Genomic DNA, 18231 nt, shown 5'->3' on the forward strand with positions numbered 1-18231 from the left:
CCTACTGAGTTTTTAGTAAGGTTGTTTTAAAGTATTGATTCATTCTGATCCGTTAAACATTAATTTGATATGAGGAAGTGTACTTCAAACACGTGGTTGGAGCTTCAGTCTGCTTTAGAGGGAAAAGGATTAAACTGCTAAGCAGTCAGTAACAAGAACCATGTGTCCTTTTTCCCAGTTTTCCCATCTGCTCCCTTAAAGCCCTCATTTCACTCTCCCCCCACTTCCCTCTTCCTTAAGAACCAGTCTGTTTTTGTTTTCCAAACAAGGCTCTCTGTACAGGAAATTGTGTACTTTGGGAGCATTCAGGAAGGCAGAGAGCAGATTTCCTGTTAGGACCATGGCAACAAAAAAAAGTGTGGATAAAAGGGGTCAGTAATCTCTAAACCAGAGGAGAAAGAGCAGTCAGCTATTCCCCTCCCCTGACTTCACTTCCCTCCCCTTCTCACAGACTTGACATTTCAAATCTCCATACCACGCCAGTGCCACAACTACCATGACCTTCGAAACATGGAAAACTGGAAGCAGAAGGATAAAGAAACAATATTCCTGCGCCTCACTGGGTACATTTCCTCATATACAGAGGAGCCAAAGAACAGGGAGATTGTGTGGACGAGAGGAAAAGAGGAGGAGAGAAAAAAGGCAGAGGGACACTGAGTAAAAAAACGACAGGAAACCAAATAATTCTGGTGCTGTTTTCTACAAATCCTCCTGAGATAAATCACTTCAGAGGACTGCCATTCCCAATCCACATTTTACAATTATAACTGACAAGGGGTTTTCCCATACATTTTTGTAAGATTGATTGGAAATGTATAAAGCACTACAACTCTGACAGAAAAGTGACGTCTGCTTCATTCTTCTCACAAGGACTTTTCAGTCTCCCACACATTTAGTGTGGTTGGTCAAGATGTGAGCGGCTGAATCCTTTTTGGGAGGTTTGTATGGTTTTTACTTCTGGGCTACATCTCACCCCTTTCCCAGGGTCTAATTGGATCAATGGTTGTGTATTTGAGGATTTGTTTGTTCTGAACTCCTGGACTACTAACTGGATCCAGATGAAGAATAAAGGAGCCAAGCAGAGGTCCAAAAAGAAAGGAAGTGAGAATGCATTCGGCTGTGACTTGACAGAACATCTACAGAATTCAGGACAAGACGGTAAACTTGTTTCTTTCAATGTTTATTATGTTGCTTCCCTTTCCAGCTGCTTCCCTTTCCTGCTGCTTCCCTTTTCCAGCAGATTTCAGAAAATGTCATCATGCCCCATAATATTGACCTTATGAATTCTGAGTTACACAGAAACAGAGCCTAATTATTGGCCCATTATTCAACATGTACTAGAGTTATTGAGGCCATTGTCATATTTCATGTTTACAGATTTATTAGACACGTAGTATTAACCAAATAAACAACAAATAATCATAATAATAGTTATGCTAATTGAAAAAATATTAACTCAGTGTGATTGTTACGAAAACACTTTTCCAAATCAACCTACATTGGGAAACATTTTTTTTTTACAAAACAGGTAAGAATTGAACAACTTAGTCTAGATTTTGTTTTTAATTTAACTACTACAATGTTGATGACAGTTTGCGACAGGATGTGTAATGGTACAGTTGAAGATCCATGCTGTTTTTAACAGTTGTATAGTAGATGATGTAGCGTTTTCAGGTATGTGACACAGATGTCTATTGCAATATGGACATCAATGTACATATGTTTTACATTCCATTAAGTCCTTTAGGCTCCCACCGAGTTTTAAATAGGGGATTTGTGAGTTAGGGTGTGGCTCATAGTCTTTTAATCAACTTCCCCTGCCCACCAAGAGGCCTGTGTCTGGCTCTCTGTCTGAGGATTCTGGGTGGGCAACACTGCTCATAGGGGGGAGTGTCAGCCAACAGATCATATTTTAGACAACAATTGAGGATGGGTGTGTTTACCCAGATAGTATTTGAATGGAGGTAAAATTGTAATATGAAGTGAGGTAATGTGATGGGACCTGGAAACCTTTATTTTGAACAGATTTAACAGATGAGCAGATGTAACAGATTTGATACAGTAGATCTTTGTTACACACTACACATTTTTCTCTGCTACAGGGGAGAAGGTATAAAGGACTGTGTATGGTTAATATGATGATACTTTTAGTTTTTAATTTGTCAAATGGCATATATAATTACGAGTGGCTTATAATAATATCTGCTTTTGTTGACATGGCACTTTGAGATATCAGCTGTTGTTGAGTTGGTATTGAGGTTGCTGAAATGTCACTAAATCTGTCTGACCCTAGACAGGGATGTGTGTAATTACTTCATTTACACAAACAATTTACCTACGAGGATGTTATTTGATTTAACAATTGTCATCTAAAATAACAGCATCTTATTCAATAAGCCGTATTCTTGGATTCCTTTTGAATCCTCAAGAAGATTTTCAGGCAAGCAGGAGTTTTCGTTCTGAGAAAATACTCTAAACTCACAGTGACTCAAATCCCATTCAGACCAGCCACCATTTTGACCACAGGCATGTCACTGAGAGTGTCTGTTCAGATGTGTAGTCCCTAAGCAAGCCTCATGTGGGAGAACAGACTTTCATTCATACTGCCCAGGGGAACCTCTGGCTAATACGCTTCAAAGCTCCAAAGATGGAATAAATTGTTTGACATTTGCTTAGCTAATGTTCAGCTGCATATGAATAATATAAAATCAAATCAAATCAAATTGTATTAGTCAACAGGTGTAGACCTTTCAGTGAAATGCTTACTTACGAGCCCCCAACCAACAATGCAGTTTTAAGAAATCATCATGTCTATGTGCTTACTGATTTATTGTTCAGGTTTAGTTGTGTTGTTCATGAGATATGCTAAGAGTCTGCAAATGAGGGGAACAATCTGTAAACTGTCATTGATCTATGCCACTGTTCCACTGTAAGTTGTTGAATAGAATGTGCTTACTATATCGCTCTGCATTCTCTGGGGACACGAGTGATTGACCTCCATGCTTGTCATTGTGCGGCTAAAATGTGAAACGATCCACTGTCACTGGGGCACTGGCGAGATGGTTCCTTATCCCCTTGTAAAGAGTTCTGGGAAGGGCCTCATCTAGTGTATCTGTGAAGTGGGGAATGCCTGGTTGCAAAGTGGGAAGGTCTATTTAGCTTAAATTAGTTGAGCTATGAGTCTCAAGTGCTTTCCTTGAGGGATAGAGGAGCTTACAGGAACATTGTGCGCTGTGTATTTCTCGTCTAAGGTTGTTGCATACATTGGTTTGCTGATTTCAGTCCAGAGCGGAACAACTTTGGCAAAAAGAAGTGATCTATATCATAAGGTTTTTCGATTAGCGTAGTAAGGAGGGACACTAACTGCTGTAGTCTACGCCATACCGTGCAAAAGCGGAGCTATACATGTTTCATTTCCAGTTGAAATGTATTATGAAGATGTTCTTTGAAGTATTCATTGGTTTGGAAAGCAACCCTACATTCCTCTCAAATACAGCATCGTAGATAACATATTTTAAGAATAGAGACATCCCAGTAGGGAATAGAGTTTGGAAAGCAATAGAGAATTGGGTGGTAACATTTGAAAGGCCATTTTCTATTAGAGGAAGTGTCACAAGTAATACCAGCTGCAAGGATTGGGTGTGTCAACCTTCCTCTGAAACAAACAAACCATTTTTAACTTCCTGTGAAATTCCACCTTCTTCACAATCAGCAACCCTATGGAATACAAAGCCAAGCTACAGCGTAAAGTATGTTCAGTATGATTTAAAATAATTAATAAGTACTAATACAATTTATACTAATGGCAATTGGTTTCTCCCAAACTATCCTCCTCGCGCTTCTCTGTCCTTTTCTGCCATGGAAAAAAGGGTTGTCTCAAAGAATGAGCCAAAGATCCAGATTCTGGCTCTGTTTATGGTAAATACAGCATTAAACTGACCCTGTCCAGTTCATAGAGGCCCTCTCTGTCCCTCCTCTTTCTGCCTTATGTCAGCAGTTGAAATGGAATGCCAGCATTTTCCCAACTGCTAAAACCCAAGTTGCCACGTTTTCCATCCACCTCCCTAGACTGTAGACACGGCGTTACGTTTTAAAATAATATATTGAAAGATATTCAGTTGAACATCATTCCTGCTAAAATGAGAATGTTGCCTCTTATTGACCACCAAAAGATACGTAACTTCGTATGTTATGATTTCTCTCATAAATAACAGCTTATTCACGTACCTTCTTTACAGCATCCATTACAGTTTAATATGACCACCCTATAATATGTTGACCTTCACTCCTCAAAGTCTGTCTGGTGCCAGACTGAACCCCCAAAAGGTTTTTATTTGCTTTTCCATGTGTGTGTGTCCTTTCATGTCGAATGGATGGTTGAAATAATATTTGTTTATCATTCTTTTTTCAGTTCCCCAAGTTTTAAGGACGTGCGCAGAGTTCATTGAGAAACATGGCATTGTGGATGGGATATACAGACTCTCAGGGGTCACCTCCAATATCCAGCGACTCAGGTAACTATTTGAACCACTTACTGTGCCTTCCAAAATAATTTGGACAGGGAAGTCAACATTTCAGTTTGGGCTCTATGCTAAGCATGTTTGTGTAGTACGTTTATAGATTTAGGCCATTATGGACGTACCATGTCGTACAACTTTAGTTTATTCAATATAAACCCTTAGCAGCCTACATTTCAATCTTACAAAACAACCTGCACATACTAGAGGGATTGTGGAAGCATCATTCGTCTCCAGCTGTATCGATACCCATGTGTTTGTGTGCTTACTTACAGACAGGAATTTTGCACCGAGCTGTGCCCTGACCTCACAAAGGACATGTACCTCCAGGATATCCACTGTGTGGGCTCCTTATGCAAGCTGTACTTCAGGGAGCTACCCAATCCTCTACTCACTTATGAGCTTTACAAGAAATTCACTGTGAGTACTGTTCAAAGAGGCAGGGTTTCTAGCCTGGCGGGTAGGAGCATTGGACCAGTAACCGAAAGGTTGCTGGATCGAATCCCCGAGCTGACAAGGTAAAAATCTGTCGTTAACCCACTGTTCCCTGGGCGCCGATGACGTGGATGTCGATTAAGGCAGCCCCCCCCACACACCTCTCTGATTCAGAGGGGTTGGATTAAATGCGGAAGACACGTTTCAGTTGAATGCATTCGGTTGTTTAACTGACTAGGTATCCCCCTTTCCTTTCTACCTATAAAAATCAAATCAAAATCAAATGCTATTGGTTACATGCGCCGAATACAACAGGTGTAGACTTTACAGTGAAATGCTTAATTAAGAGCCCATTCCCAACAGTGCTGAGTTAAAAAGTAAGACAAATATTTGCTAAAGAAAATAGTAACACAATAAAAACAAGAACGAGGCTATATACAAGGAGCACCAGTACCGAGTCAATGTGCAGTGGTACGAGGTAGTTGAGGTAATAGAGTATGTACATGTGGCTAAGGGTAAAAATGACTAGGCAATCAGGATATACAGTGCTGTGAAAAAGTATTTGCCCCCTTCCTGATTTCCTATTTTTTTGCACATTTGTCACACTTAAATGTTTCAGATCATCAAACAAATTTAAATATTACACAAAAATAACCCAAGTAAACACAAAATGCAGTTTTTAAGTGATGATTTTATTTATTAATGGAAAAAAGCTATCCGAACCTTCATGGCCCTATGTGGAAAGTAATTGCCCCCTAAACCTAATAACTGGTTGTGCCACCCTCCGCAGCAACAACTGCAATCAAGTTTATGCAATAACTGGCATTGAGTCTTTCACATCGCTGTGGAGGAATTTTGGCCCACTCTTCTTTGCAGAATTGTTTTAATTCAGCCACATTGGAGGGTTTGAGCATGAACCGCCTTTAAGGTCACGCCACAGCATCTCAATCGGATTCAAGTCCGGACTTTGACCAGGCCACTCCAAAACCTTCATTTTGTTTTTTTAAGGCGTTCAGAGGTGAACTTGCTGGTGTGTTTTGGATCATTGTCCTGCTGCAGAACCCAAGTGCGCTTCAGCTTGAGGTCACGAACTGATGGCCGGACATTCTCCTTCAGGATTTTTTGGTAGATAGCAGAATTCATGGTTTCATCAATCCCAGCAAGTCGTCCAGGTACTGAAGCAGCAAAGCAGCCCCAGACCATCACACTACCACCACCATATTTGACTGTTGGTATGATGTTCTTTTTCTGAAATGCTGTGTTACTTTTACGCCAGATGTAACGGGACACACACCTTCCAAAAAGTTCAACTTTTCTCTCGTCAGTCCACAGAATATTTTCCCAAAAGTCTTGGGGATCATCAAGATGTTTTTTGCCAAAAATGAGACGAGCCTTTGTTCTTTTTGGTCAGCGGTGGTTTTCGCCTTGGAACTCTGCCATGGATGCCATTTTTGCCCAGTCTCTTACTTATGTTTGAGTCATGAACACTGACCTTAACTGAGGCAAGTGAGGCCTGCAGTTCTTTAGATGTTGTCGTGGGTTCTTTTGTGACCTCTTGGATGAGTCGTGCTCTTGGGGTAATTTTGGTATGCCGGCCACTCCTGGGAAGGTTCACCACTGTTCCAAATGTTCTCCATTTGTGGATAATGGCTCTCACCTTGGTTCGCTGGAGTCCCAAACCTTTAGAAATGGCTTTGTAACCCTTTCCAGACTGATAGATGTCAATTACTTTGTTTCTCATCTGTTCCTGAATTTCTTTGGATTGCGGCATGTCTTGCTTTTTGAGATCTTTTGGCCTACTTCACTTTGTCAGACAGGTTCTATTTAAGTGATTTCTTGATCCAACAGGTCTGGCAGTAATCAGGCCTGGGTGTGGCTAGTGAAATTGAACTCAGCTTTCCAAAAAATGTGATTAACCACAGTAAATTAATGATTTAACAAGGGGGGGCAATTACTTTGTCACATAGGGCCATGAAGATTCGGATAGCTTTTTTCCCTTAATAAATACAATTATCACTTAAAAACGGCATTTTGTGTTTACTTGGGTTATCTTTGTGTAATATTACAATTTGTTTTTGATGATCTGAAACGTTTAAGTGTGACAAATGTGCAAAAAAATAAAAAATCAGGAAGGGGGCAAATAGTTTTTCACAGCACTGTATAATGAACAGAGTAGCAGCAGCGTATGTGAAGTGTGAACGTGTGTCTATGTGTGAGGTGTCAATATGCATGTGTGTGTGTGTGTGTGTTGTGTGTGAGCATATGTAGTGTGTATATCTGTGTGTGTTGGAGTGTCAGTGTAGTATGTATGAGTGTGTGGGTAGAGTCTAGTGAGTGTGCATAGAGCCACTGAAAGTGATTCAGTACAAAACATCTGTAATGTGTCCACTTTGGTCACAAGAATCCCTGTTTGATTTACATGAGAGATTAGTCATTTAAAGAAAGAATGATGTGCAACACTGATAATACTTGTCTTCGTCTTTTACTGTTCAGGAAGCCGTCTCAGTCCAGGAGGATCATGAAAGATTACAGCATATTCAGGATGTCATTAAAGAGCTACCACTCCCCCACTTTAGGTAAAACTCACTTCAGACCTTTGTTTCCCTAGTAAAGGACCTTTCCAACATTTATATGTGGTTTATAAGCTAAAAGAAAGTGTGTGTCCTCTCTCTTCAGGACTCTGGAATATCTTACCAAGCATTTGGCCCACCTGGCCACCTTAAGCCCCCAGACTAACATGCACAGCCGCAACCTGGCGTTGGTATGGGCTCCAAACCTATTGCGGTGAGCTCTACACATATTGTACACAAACCAATATCACCTTATCCAAGAACATACTAAAACAGTTCTGTGATAACTACATTTGGTTTGAATTATACCCTATCTGATGCATTATTCCATATGGTAACTCTCAATGGGCAACGGTAAAATCCCTCCTTGGTTGTGACTGAAAGCATTTCTACTTTCTCTCTTGGCTTTGTGTTTTGTAGCTCTAAAGATATTGAAGTTGCCTCCTGCAATGGGGACATGGCTTTCCTGGAGGTGCGGGTACAGCAGTCAGTGGTTGAGTTCATTTTAAATCACACTGAGCAGATCTTCAACCATGCAGCTGCGCCAATAAAACCTAAAGGTATGCATGTCACAATGTTTGAAAGTGTGCATTTAGACATTTCATGAATGTTGCCCTCTTGCTCGTGTCATTTATATGGCCATTGGATAATGGATTGTATTTATTGTCATGCCAACAGTAAAAACCTACACAATGTATTATTATAGGACCCGGTTTGATGTGTGGGGAGAAGTATGCCACTTTGCCTATCAGTGGCCAGGGTGGGCCAATGAAGCTGATGAGCCTGGAAGAGGCCCAGGCTCGCTCCCTGAGCCCTAACCACCCAGCACGGAAAGAGCGACAACGGGAGAACAGTCTACCAGATACCAGCACTGCCACGCTGTACCATACCGTCATAGACATATCGGATAGCAAGTAAGATGGATGAGGATTCAACTGACTGATTTATTTAGTATACTCAACAAACATGCTTAAAACACAAATCCTCTGGGCTGTCAGACACCTGGATACATTTGGCAGTGAAAACAAATGTAAAAAAATACCTGATCAAACATAATGTGGTATACAATAACTCATACACTGTGCAGTGTATGCAGTACAGTGCCTGGCAAATCAGTCTAGGTTGATCGTATGGGTTTAGCTACTGTACCCTTATTGTTACTGCATTGTTTTGCTGTACATACTGCTTATACTCTTCAATAAACACACTGATTATCAACAAATACAAAACCAAACAGGCCATATTGTTCACAAATGTTTCTCCTTTTCTGTCAGAAGAAAGCTTTCTGGGAAATCCAAAACGTGGAAGTCCATCTTCAACTTGGGCAAGTCTGTGACAGACTCTAAGGGGAAACTGAGCCGGAATGGGAGCGTGTTCTTGAGAGCACAGAACATCACAGGTAAAAGCACTTTAATATTTTACTGCAGTGGGCTAAATCAGGGTCAGGGTGATTCTTGGTGGTCTTAAACAAATCTACTTTGAAACTAAAGTATACACCTCATACACATGGTTATGGGCTTTAAAAAATAAGACATCTGTACCATGTTAGATATAGAGTTGAAATGTATTCAATTTTGAGTTTGCATCCCAATATTACACGTTATATACATCACAGAAGACTGAAATATAACAAAACTGTTTGACATAGAAACACCGGATGTTTTATAATATTTATTAATTATGAAATTATGAACAATATTCATAACACTCCACCCATGAGGCCAAAGAGGGCCCTTTTGGTCATTGATTGCAGGAAAGGGTTTTAACTGCTAAGGCTAAATGATTTATCATGGAAAACATAGTAGGGGAGAGTGGGGTATGTTGAGCCATTTTTCTTTTTACATTCAGCATAACTGCGTCAATGGAAATATAGTATTATTTCTAGCAAAGAAGTCTACATATATCTCTGGATGTTGTGTATCCCTGGAAATAATTCAAAATATTTCAAACATAAGTTTTGAAAACACAGGTTGTCCAAAAAAAAGTTGTCTCTTGACACAAGTTATTACGGGTATAGGGTAAGTTGAGCAGAGGGACAGGGTAAGTTGAGCCGCCTTAGTGGGTGATGGTGTCCTGTGACTGTGGGTGATGGTGCGGGTTGGTCAAAGTTAAATTAACGGAATGGGGGTGTGGGATATTGTACGGCATATCTTAAATGTAGGCCTACATTCAGATGTAGATCTCTCTGTTCAATATCACTTACCCTTCCATTTCTTGACCAGTTGTCTGGGACAGGGATGTTGTTTCGATGTGCCAGTTCGTAGGCAAGTTCTCTGCATTTAAGGCTACTAAGATTCTTGATATGTTTAGCAAGCTCAGACTCCATGTCATCAGATAAGACCTGATGTTCCTCTGCTAGTCTGTCATAGCCTCTCTTTCGCACAGGTACATGTTTGTTTTTCTTTTTCGTTAACGTACCTCTTCAATGTCATTCAGTAAAAAAAAAAATCAGCTCTTGCTTCTGCTCAAATTGACTTCTTCCCTTCTCTCACTTCCTTGGCTGCTCTCTCAAGAACCTCAAGGGGGGCTAGTCCTCTACTTATTTTGCATTTGTATACACAGTGCAGACATCATCATGCAAAAATACCATGCATATTATACATACAACGGACAAAATGTAATCATTTGTATGGGGTATTGTGGCCATTGGCTCAGGATGCACTTTCATGCTAGGTTTAGGACCTCATATTGTACCTATAGAGACCCAGCTGATGTACTAAACAATCTTACAACTATTTACTTTGGTTTAGATACAAGCATCATGAAACCTATAACCAATAAATGTAATAAACTTTGTGAAAATCAGTTTTTGGGACCTAACTTGCTTACCACTTTTTCCATGTGGTTTCATCCTTCACAGACTCCATGAAATGATGGACTCTTCCCGAAATATTTAGTCACATTATGCATTTTGTGTATGGTTTCCGAGAAACGAGGGGTGACTCAACTAACCCTTTGGCTCACCTTACCCCACTCTCCCCTACACATTTTATTTCAACCTTATAGTGAATGATCAATGAAAATGAATATCACAGAAATGAACATTCTACTCAAAATAATTGATATTAACAGAACAGGGCTGTGCATATTTTTAGCAGGTGCTCAAAATAAAGGGGGGAAAACATTCATATTTCATATCTCGAAATTCATAACATAGCCTACTAACTGCCTCTGTAGCGATTTTTATTTCTATATATTTTTTGCATAGGCCTATTTATTTCTGCAAAAACACTCATCACAAATTGTAAGCAAGCTAGTTACAGGGCCTCCTAAAGGCATGACTGACATCTGGAAAAAAGGGTGTGCTATCGGTTGATCATTGTTGATTGATGTAAATCTGCTTGTTAGCTAGCTCCACATTACATTTTTTACTGATTTTGATTTATCTTCAATGCTCTTAAATAATAACTTCATCATTTAACATTCCGAATATTTTAACTTGTGATATACTGTACAGTACAGGCCGGCTAGTGGCTTGTGTGGATATTATAGTATATGGTGGTTAGCAAGAGTCCAAACTACCTGTGTTGCTGCTGCCCTGACACACATGTATAACTCCCGACTGAGGAAGGGATGGAGTTGGGTCGCAGGGTCGTAGATGCAGCCGCTCCTCTCTACTGTGTCTTTCTGCTGCGCATAGGCTATCAGCCAACCAGACCGAATGCTGATGATGATGTAAATCAAGTGTTATCAAGTGTTATGCTGCAGCCGCTGTGGCAGGACTGTTGACGGCTCACAATAACGGCTGTTAACGTAACAAAATGTGGAAAAAGTCAAGAGGTCTGAATACTTTCCAAAGGCACTGTATCACTAGATTTAATTTATTACAAGATTAAGGGTATACTATGCAACTTTCATAAGGTCTGGATGCCTTGTATGGAATACTGTATGACAAAAGGAGTCTATATTGAAAACATGCCCATGTCAGGGGAGATACCTATTTAAGCAATCCCTAGCTGCTGGGCTGCTCAGTCCTGGCCCTGGGGGTCTGCTGTACTGTTGGTTGTCACTGTTGGTTGCCTTGGCCTAACATACCTGAAACCAATAATGTATGTTTCACTAAGATCCTAAAGCTGAGTGGGGTGTGTTGGGTTGGGGAGCTGTAGGGCCTGTGGACCCCTAGGGGCAGGACAGGGTGACTCCGCCATATTGTGCACAAGTAAAAATAGCTTTACAGTACTTTTAGGCCTATGGTATGAATTATATGGAGGGTGTACTTTTTCTCTGTGTTAATGTGTAGGTGTATGTGTGTTTTAATAAAAACGTTTGTTGGGAAAGAAGCGGCGTTGGGGAGAGAGTTAAGTTATTGACTAGACTGGTGGTGTGCAGGCGGCTTGGGGCAGGTGGGTGGTCTGGCTGAAATTTCATAGAGGATGTCTTCATAAAGACAATCAAAAGTATTTGTACTTTATTTGTAAGAGTTGTTCATTTGTTAGGCTATTGGTTAAAGGAGCAACACAATATTGATTATTGAATTATCATTGATCTTGTTCAGTCTTATCAATCACTTAAACATATTTAATAAGGATCTTTTACCTAGCTTGATGACTGTGGGCATTTTTGCTTACTTTTTGTTGTTCTAAATAGATGCTAGAAGGTCCATAGGTCATATTCGATATTGTAGAAATGCAGGAAATGAGCTTTAGATGCCCAAAATAATGGGAGGACCCCCAGATCCCCCGTGGGGTGGGGTATGCAAAATGGTTCAACTTTGAGCACCTCTATCTCCTAAATCATTTGGCATTCAGGTCCAAAAAGTCACTCTGACCACTTCTTCCATGGGCAGACATGTATGGAAGGTTTTGTTTCAATCAAAAGGGATGCTGTCAGAAATGTATTGAATTCAAATGGATTTACCCCATGACTGCATTCTTGATTCACAGAAAAGGCAGCTATCCGACCAGCTAGAAGCATGGACTCTTTGTGCTCTCTGCCAACAGGTGGGGCTGAATGCACTACATTGCATACAAAATACTTTTGTCATCGTGAAATCTACTCACAGCAGTTCTCTCCAATAAACAAATCCTCATTGTAGCATTTGCTTTGTAAATAAGGCTGAGAAGATGTATATCTAACAATTTGTTTCACATTTCATTTCCAACACACAGATGATGACAAGGCAGGAAATTTCAACTCAGCAGGCGAGGCCAACGTTTTCTTTGCACCAGGCATAAAATCCAGAACACTTGGATCTGACTATGACCTCAGTGAACACCAGAGGTGGGAGTTTGAGATTAAGAAATCGAGCGAGGCCACAGGTGGCAGCAGCCCTAACATGAAGAGAAGGGGCTCTCCAAGTGTCTCACCACCCCAACAGAAGTCTCTACCTGAACAACTGAAGGTTTTCAAAGGCGATGACCTCAGCAGCTGCCAGCCCACCTCTCCTAAAAACAGGAGGATGCTGTATTCTGGCTCCACCCACAGCAGCACATCCAGGCCCTCCTTCCCAGGAAGCCTCTTCCCTGAGTCCTCCCCTAGGCATCAGCGCAAGGCTCTCAACATATCAGAGCCCTTTGCTGTGTCCGTGCCCCTGAGGGTGTCTGCAGTCATCAGCTCCAACAGCACCCCCTGCAGGGCAACATGGAAAGAGAGGCCTGCTGCAGCTGCCCTGAAACCCAGCAGAGAGACCTCCCAGTCAGAGCAGAGTGATAGCAGCGGCAGCTCAAGTTTCAGAGAGCACCCCCTTGTAGAGAGCAGTGTGGGGAGTGAGAGCAGTATTTACAGTAACAGCAGCTCAACCCCTCTGGAAAAGGAGGCGAGACCAGCAGAGGAGAGGAGCAGAGAGGAGGCAGCTTCCAAAAGTGTGCCAGAAGGTAGGACATTTTCACCTGATAACATAGAAAAAAGCCAGTGACTGTGTGTGTGTGTGCATGCACTCAGATTGAAAACCTGATTATCCTCATTATCCATGGTAACAGCGTCTATTAATAAAAATAATGACATATCTATTCATGTTATTAGTTTCAGGAAGTGAAGGAGAGGTAAAAGAGGTTCAAGGGAAGGTGGAAGCATCTGACCTGAGACAGACCTCCACTCCCAACACAAGAGAGGAAGATAAAGAGAAACAGCAATCTCCTGGGAATCAACTGGATAGCCCGCCAGCACCACAGCTTGAGACAAAAGAACTGACACAACTGGTATGTTTAATCTCCAGTTTAGCTTTGTGCTTCATCACAGATAATATACAAAGGATAATACAATGACAATGGCTGTCGCTTTATTAGGGCGATTGTGATTTATGTTTTGCAGGATATGGGATCTCTACCTATCAAGGAAGAACTGTGGTGTGAACTCCATCTTGAGCTGAAAATCACTGAGCCTGAGCTTGACATTATGGAAGAGGAGTTTATGCCTGTTGTTTGTTCCACCAAGAACACTCATGAGGATGTTAAGGCAAAAAGAAGAACCAGTCTTCCAACTCACTCGTTATTATATAAGGGACAGCCTTTGATGCCCACCAGGCCAGCATTGACTGATCGAAGTGCTTCTACAGTAGCACATTCAGCAAGAAAGAACTCCTCAGACACACTATTTCCATTTGACAAAACATTACATTTCATGGTTGGCACAGATATGAAAAATACACCTCTACATGCTGCTGACTCAACAGATAAAACAGAAAACAAACCACACATTTCCCCAAAATCTAAGCTCACAGAAACAGATAAACCCATCAGCATCAAGCCACGACTTGTGGTTCCTCACCTCGCAGAGCCAAGTTTACATTCTACTCAACAAAGCCAGGTCATAAACCATTTGCAGCCAGGGGACGACATAACATACATAGGCATGTCTGTAGCAGAGAAAGGAAAAGAGCCATCGTGGAAAAGTAAAAGTCAAGATTGGGTCAAAGGGGTTTTCCATGATGATGGAAAGAATGCTTTGTCAGTTGTCATGGGAGGCATTGAGAGGCTTTCAATATGTTTGGAGGAAAGACCCCACACCTATCGGCTACCACACCAAGACGATGAGGATGGATGTGGAGGACTTTCCGAATTGGAGGACTTGGAGGAGGAACCTTGGGAGGAGGTATTCAGCTCCACCAAACAGTGGGTAACCAGTCCTCTTCATTCACCCACATTTAAGGATTTGTTTGAAAAACTAGATGTGTCGTCATCTTGTTCTGCGGGAGAAGGTTTGAGCTCCAAAGATCTAAACGTTCCTCCTCAATCTAGAGAAGACAAACCAACAAATGGATCATGTCCTGTTAGGAGCATAGAAGTGTTCCCAGGAAATTGCTCTCTAGCATGCAGCGGCAAAACAGAGACCAAAATCACACATCCACTTACGTCACCTGCCAAAACCACCGTGGTCAGTGATGACGCAACGAGACCACACAGAGGGAACAGCTGTATAGCCAAGCAGAAACACACCACTTCCTCCCAGAGATTTCACAGACAGACATCTTATGAAGCATGTTATTCAGAAAAAGCTGTGCAGGACAGTTTTTCCAAACACAGACCCTATTCACTCAATTTGGATTTAGGACTTCGATGCATCAGAGACATTTCCAATCGGCAAAACCTTGAATCAGCTGAGTTGTCCTCCATTCAGAGAGGGGCAGTGACCCCGTCTGGGACCAAATCCAACGGCCTGTCCCAGGAACTGGAGCTGTTCCTGAGCGATCGTCAGGCCCCTGTGCGTCGGAACTCCGCCCCCGTCAGTGTGTCGTCTGTCAGGACGGCCTTCATGATAAAGACTTGCCAGGCCAAAGCCGTGCCTGTCATCCCCCCAAAGGTGCAGTACAGCCACATACCTCATCCCACGAACAATGATGAAGGAAATGAAGCAGAGAAAGAACTCACAAAAACCAGGGGAGAGAAACTAGATACTGCACCTCTTCTTCCATCTATCAGGGATCTAAAGGAGGAGTTGGAGAATAAGGAGCCAGCCCCCAAATCCCAAATAAGGCAGCCCATTGCAGAGAAATCTACAGAGACTAATAAAACTACACCTACTTCAGACCCACCGGTGCTGAGGAGGAAACGCTCCTCCAATGCAGAGGCCTTTGCTGATTGTCCAAGACCTGAACGGTCTACTGTTCTACAAAGACCGTCCTTTAGGAACCGCCAGAGACCACAGAGCCTCATCTTGTTCAGTCCACCCTTCCCCATCATGGATTACCCACCGCTAGGGGAGGATGGCAAGCTCCTCTTCTCGCCCATCAGAAGTCCAACTGAAACATCAGCACTCGATGTCTTTTCTAAAGAGATGGCAGAGAATCTCAGGACCCCAGAGGGGGTGACCCTGCGGAACAAAATGACAATACCCAAGAGTGGACAGAGGCTGGAGACCTCGACCAGCTGCTTTTATCAGCCAGAGAGGAGGTCCATGATATTTGACAACAGGAGCCACAGGCAGATTGAATGAGACACTGGACAGTTTAACCAGTTTCCTAACACTACTCTGGTTATCCTTCTGCTCATCGTCCCTGTTCTTGGATTTATGTAAATGATTTGAGCAATATTGGGCCTATAATTCTACCTTTGATATGAAACTATTCTGGGAAATTAACCGTTTATTTGTTTCCAATGCTCCTACAATCACCTCTCTGTCCTGCACTAAAATAAGTATTCTTGACTAGTGGTGAAGATTTTAGTCCAAATCATATGCAGTAATGATCAATTAATATTCAAATTATATTTTTTTTATTCAAATGTTAGACATGTTTGTAATATGCATATGAAGGATAGACAGCCAAAGAAAGGAAAATGTTACATCGACCCATATTGCCATTGGTATTTGAGAAAATGTATTTTACTAGTTTGCGTGTCGTCATTGGTAATCACAAGATTGCCTTTTTGCCAAAGAGAGTTGTACCTTCAGTGATCGCTGCTTTGTTTTTATTTCTACCTTTTTTCTTACATATTTTGTGAACTGAATAATGACTTCATACAGTATGAACCCACTGAAGCCCAGCTACTGTCGCTGTGATCAGCTTTTATCCTGACATAGTATCAGGATAGTGTTTTTCCAACATTCTAAGTAATGAGAACAGGAGAAAGCGGCTACTTTACTTGTAATTGTATTATAGACACTAATGGTATTTATTTATCCAATTATGAATCTATAGATAGTCATTAACATACTTGACCAATTCTTTGTTGTTGTTGTTTTTATTTGGCTTCAATTCTAGTAGCCAGACATTACTTCACCAATTCTATATTGTGTAATGTTACCAATAGTTATACTGGTATGTGTTACCAGTGCTACCAGGGATTGATCAAAACTGACATAGTTGGTGTTCTCTTAATTGGACTGTAAAGTAATGTTTTGGTAAAGTTTTAGGATGAGGAGGACAGATGACAAAAATACCTAATGTAAAGTGTCTGTTGTGATGAAAACAGGCTTTGATGAGAAATGTTTGTGTTTTAATGAAAAGGAAGTGAGAGAAATGGATGTGCTGACACTTGTATTTGTGTATGATACAAGTGCAGATTGTAAAAGAGAGGACTCAAACACTATGCTTTAAATGTTGCGAAGAGTTAAACGAATATCAGAACAGGGATGCTGGTTGTTTGCAGCTGTATTGACATAATACTACATTTGTGACCTTTAGAATTCTGTATGGACCAAAATTGGATGTATTGTGTATAGCCACGGAAAGATATGAAAATTAAAAATACACGTATAGGCCTAACATATTTTCTAGGGATTTGTTCATAGAATGATTTGTCGTAATGATTTATTAGGAAAAAAAAGCATGAGCAGGCGTACACCCAGAGAAATTGATTTAGTTTAGAGGTGCTGACTAACTGCAAATAATCTGTAAGCTATGAAAATAAAGAGAGTTGCACACTGTATATATATATATAAACTCCCAGTAATTTATTGGGTAAAACACCAATGTTTCGGCATCACTGTGACTTCTTTATTTTTATATGTTACAGTTTATAATGATTTATTTTGACAACATAGTCAAAAGTTTGGACACACCTACTCATTCAAGGGTTTTTCTTTATTTGTACTATTTTCTACACTGTAGAATAATAGTGAAGACATCAAAACTATAAAATAACACATATGGAATCATGTAGTAATAAAAAAAAGTGTTAAACAAATCCAAATACTTTTTTTGTATTTATTGGTTCTCTTAATTTTGATAAGAGAGATGAAAATGTATTGAATTTAAGGTTATTTATTGAACAAAAAAGGTAAATATTTGTATTACTTCCTTACTAGTAGCTCTGCACTGAAGTTTATTTGGAACATTCTTTGTCATCCTCAGAAATCCGACTGAGTGTAGTGGAAAATTACTCCCAATATCACAAAGAACTGCAGGAAAACAAAGATCTAATTCTCCATGTTGCTATTTTCAGCTTTTCCTCTGAACATTTAAGTGGCATTTTAAGTAATGCCATTTTACAATATTTGGGCCTATTTGCTGAAATTAAACTGATTTTGATTAATGCATACATTGTCTCAATGCAAGTGCAACTACAGTGCCTTCAGAAAGGACTTGGATTTTGTGTTACATCCTGAATTAAAAATGGATGAAAAATATTATTTTCTCACACATCTACCCATAATGACAACGTGAAAACATGTTTTTAGAAATGCTTGAAAATGTATTGAAAATGAAATACAGAAATATCTGATTTACATAAGTATTCACACCCCTGAGTCAAAACTTTGTAGAAGCATCTTTGGCAGCGATTACAGCTGTGAGTCTTTCTGGGTGTCTCTAAGAGCTTTGCACACCAGGATTG

At 40.7% G+C, this 18231-nt stretch overlaps 1 protein-coding gene across 3 annotated transcripts; it reads left to right on the forward strand.

The window, feature by feature from the left end:
* Positions 1-344: 344 nt before the first annotated feature.
* LOC115154806 (rho GTPase-activating protein 31) lies at positions 345-17206 on the forward strand. Of its 3 annotated transcripts, XM_029701407.1 has the most exons (13): positions 345-938; positions 1059-1158; positions 4412-4514; positions 4793-4937; positions 7446-7528; positions 7629-7736; positions 7943-8082; positions 8229-8436; positions 8797-8921; positions 12406-12462; positions 12631-13335; positions 13484-13659; positions 13772-17206. In XM_029701407.1, the coding sequence occupies exons 2-13, from the start codon at positions 1059-1061 to the stop codon at positions 15890-15892; spliced, it is 4071 nt and encodes a 1356-aa protein (XP_029557267.1). In that variant the 5' UTR covers positions 345-938; the 3' UTR covers positions 15893-17206. The 3 variants fall into 3 exon arrangements, with proteins under 3 accessions (XP_029557267.1, XP_029557265.1, XP_029557266.1); XM_029701405.1 differs by having other exon boundaries at positions 345-1158; XM_029701406.1 differs by having other exon boundaries at positions 345-1158; positions 8800-8921.
* The last annotated feature ends 1025 nt before the right edge of the window (positions 17207-18231 follow it).

The sequence above is a fragment of the Salmo trutta genome, chromosome 19 (assembly GCF_901001165.1).
Source record: "Salmo trutta chromosome 19, fSalTru1.1, whole genome shotgun sequence".
In the NCBI taxonomy this organism is placed as follows: Eukaryota; Metazoa; Chordata; class Actinopteri; order Salmoniformes; family Salmonidae; genus Salmo; species Salmo trutta.

Excerpts from the sequence above, each read along its gene's own strand:
- LOC115154806 (XM_029701405.1), top strand. The coding sequence starts at position 945 with ATGGTTTTTACTTCTGGGCTACATCTCACCCCTTTCCCAGGGTCTAAT. Across the intron at positions 4,515-4,792 it reads TCCAATATCCAGCGACTCAG|ACAGGAATTTTGCACCGAGC; the intron begins GTAACTATTTGA and ends GCTTACTTACAG. Across the intron at positions 7,529-7,628 it reads CTACCACTCCCCCACTTTAG|GACTCTGGAATATCTTACCA; the intron begins GTAAAACTCACT and ends CTCTCTCTTCAG.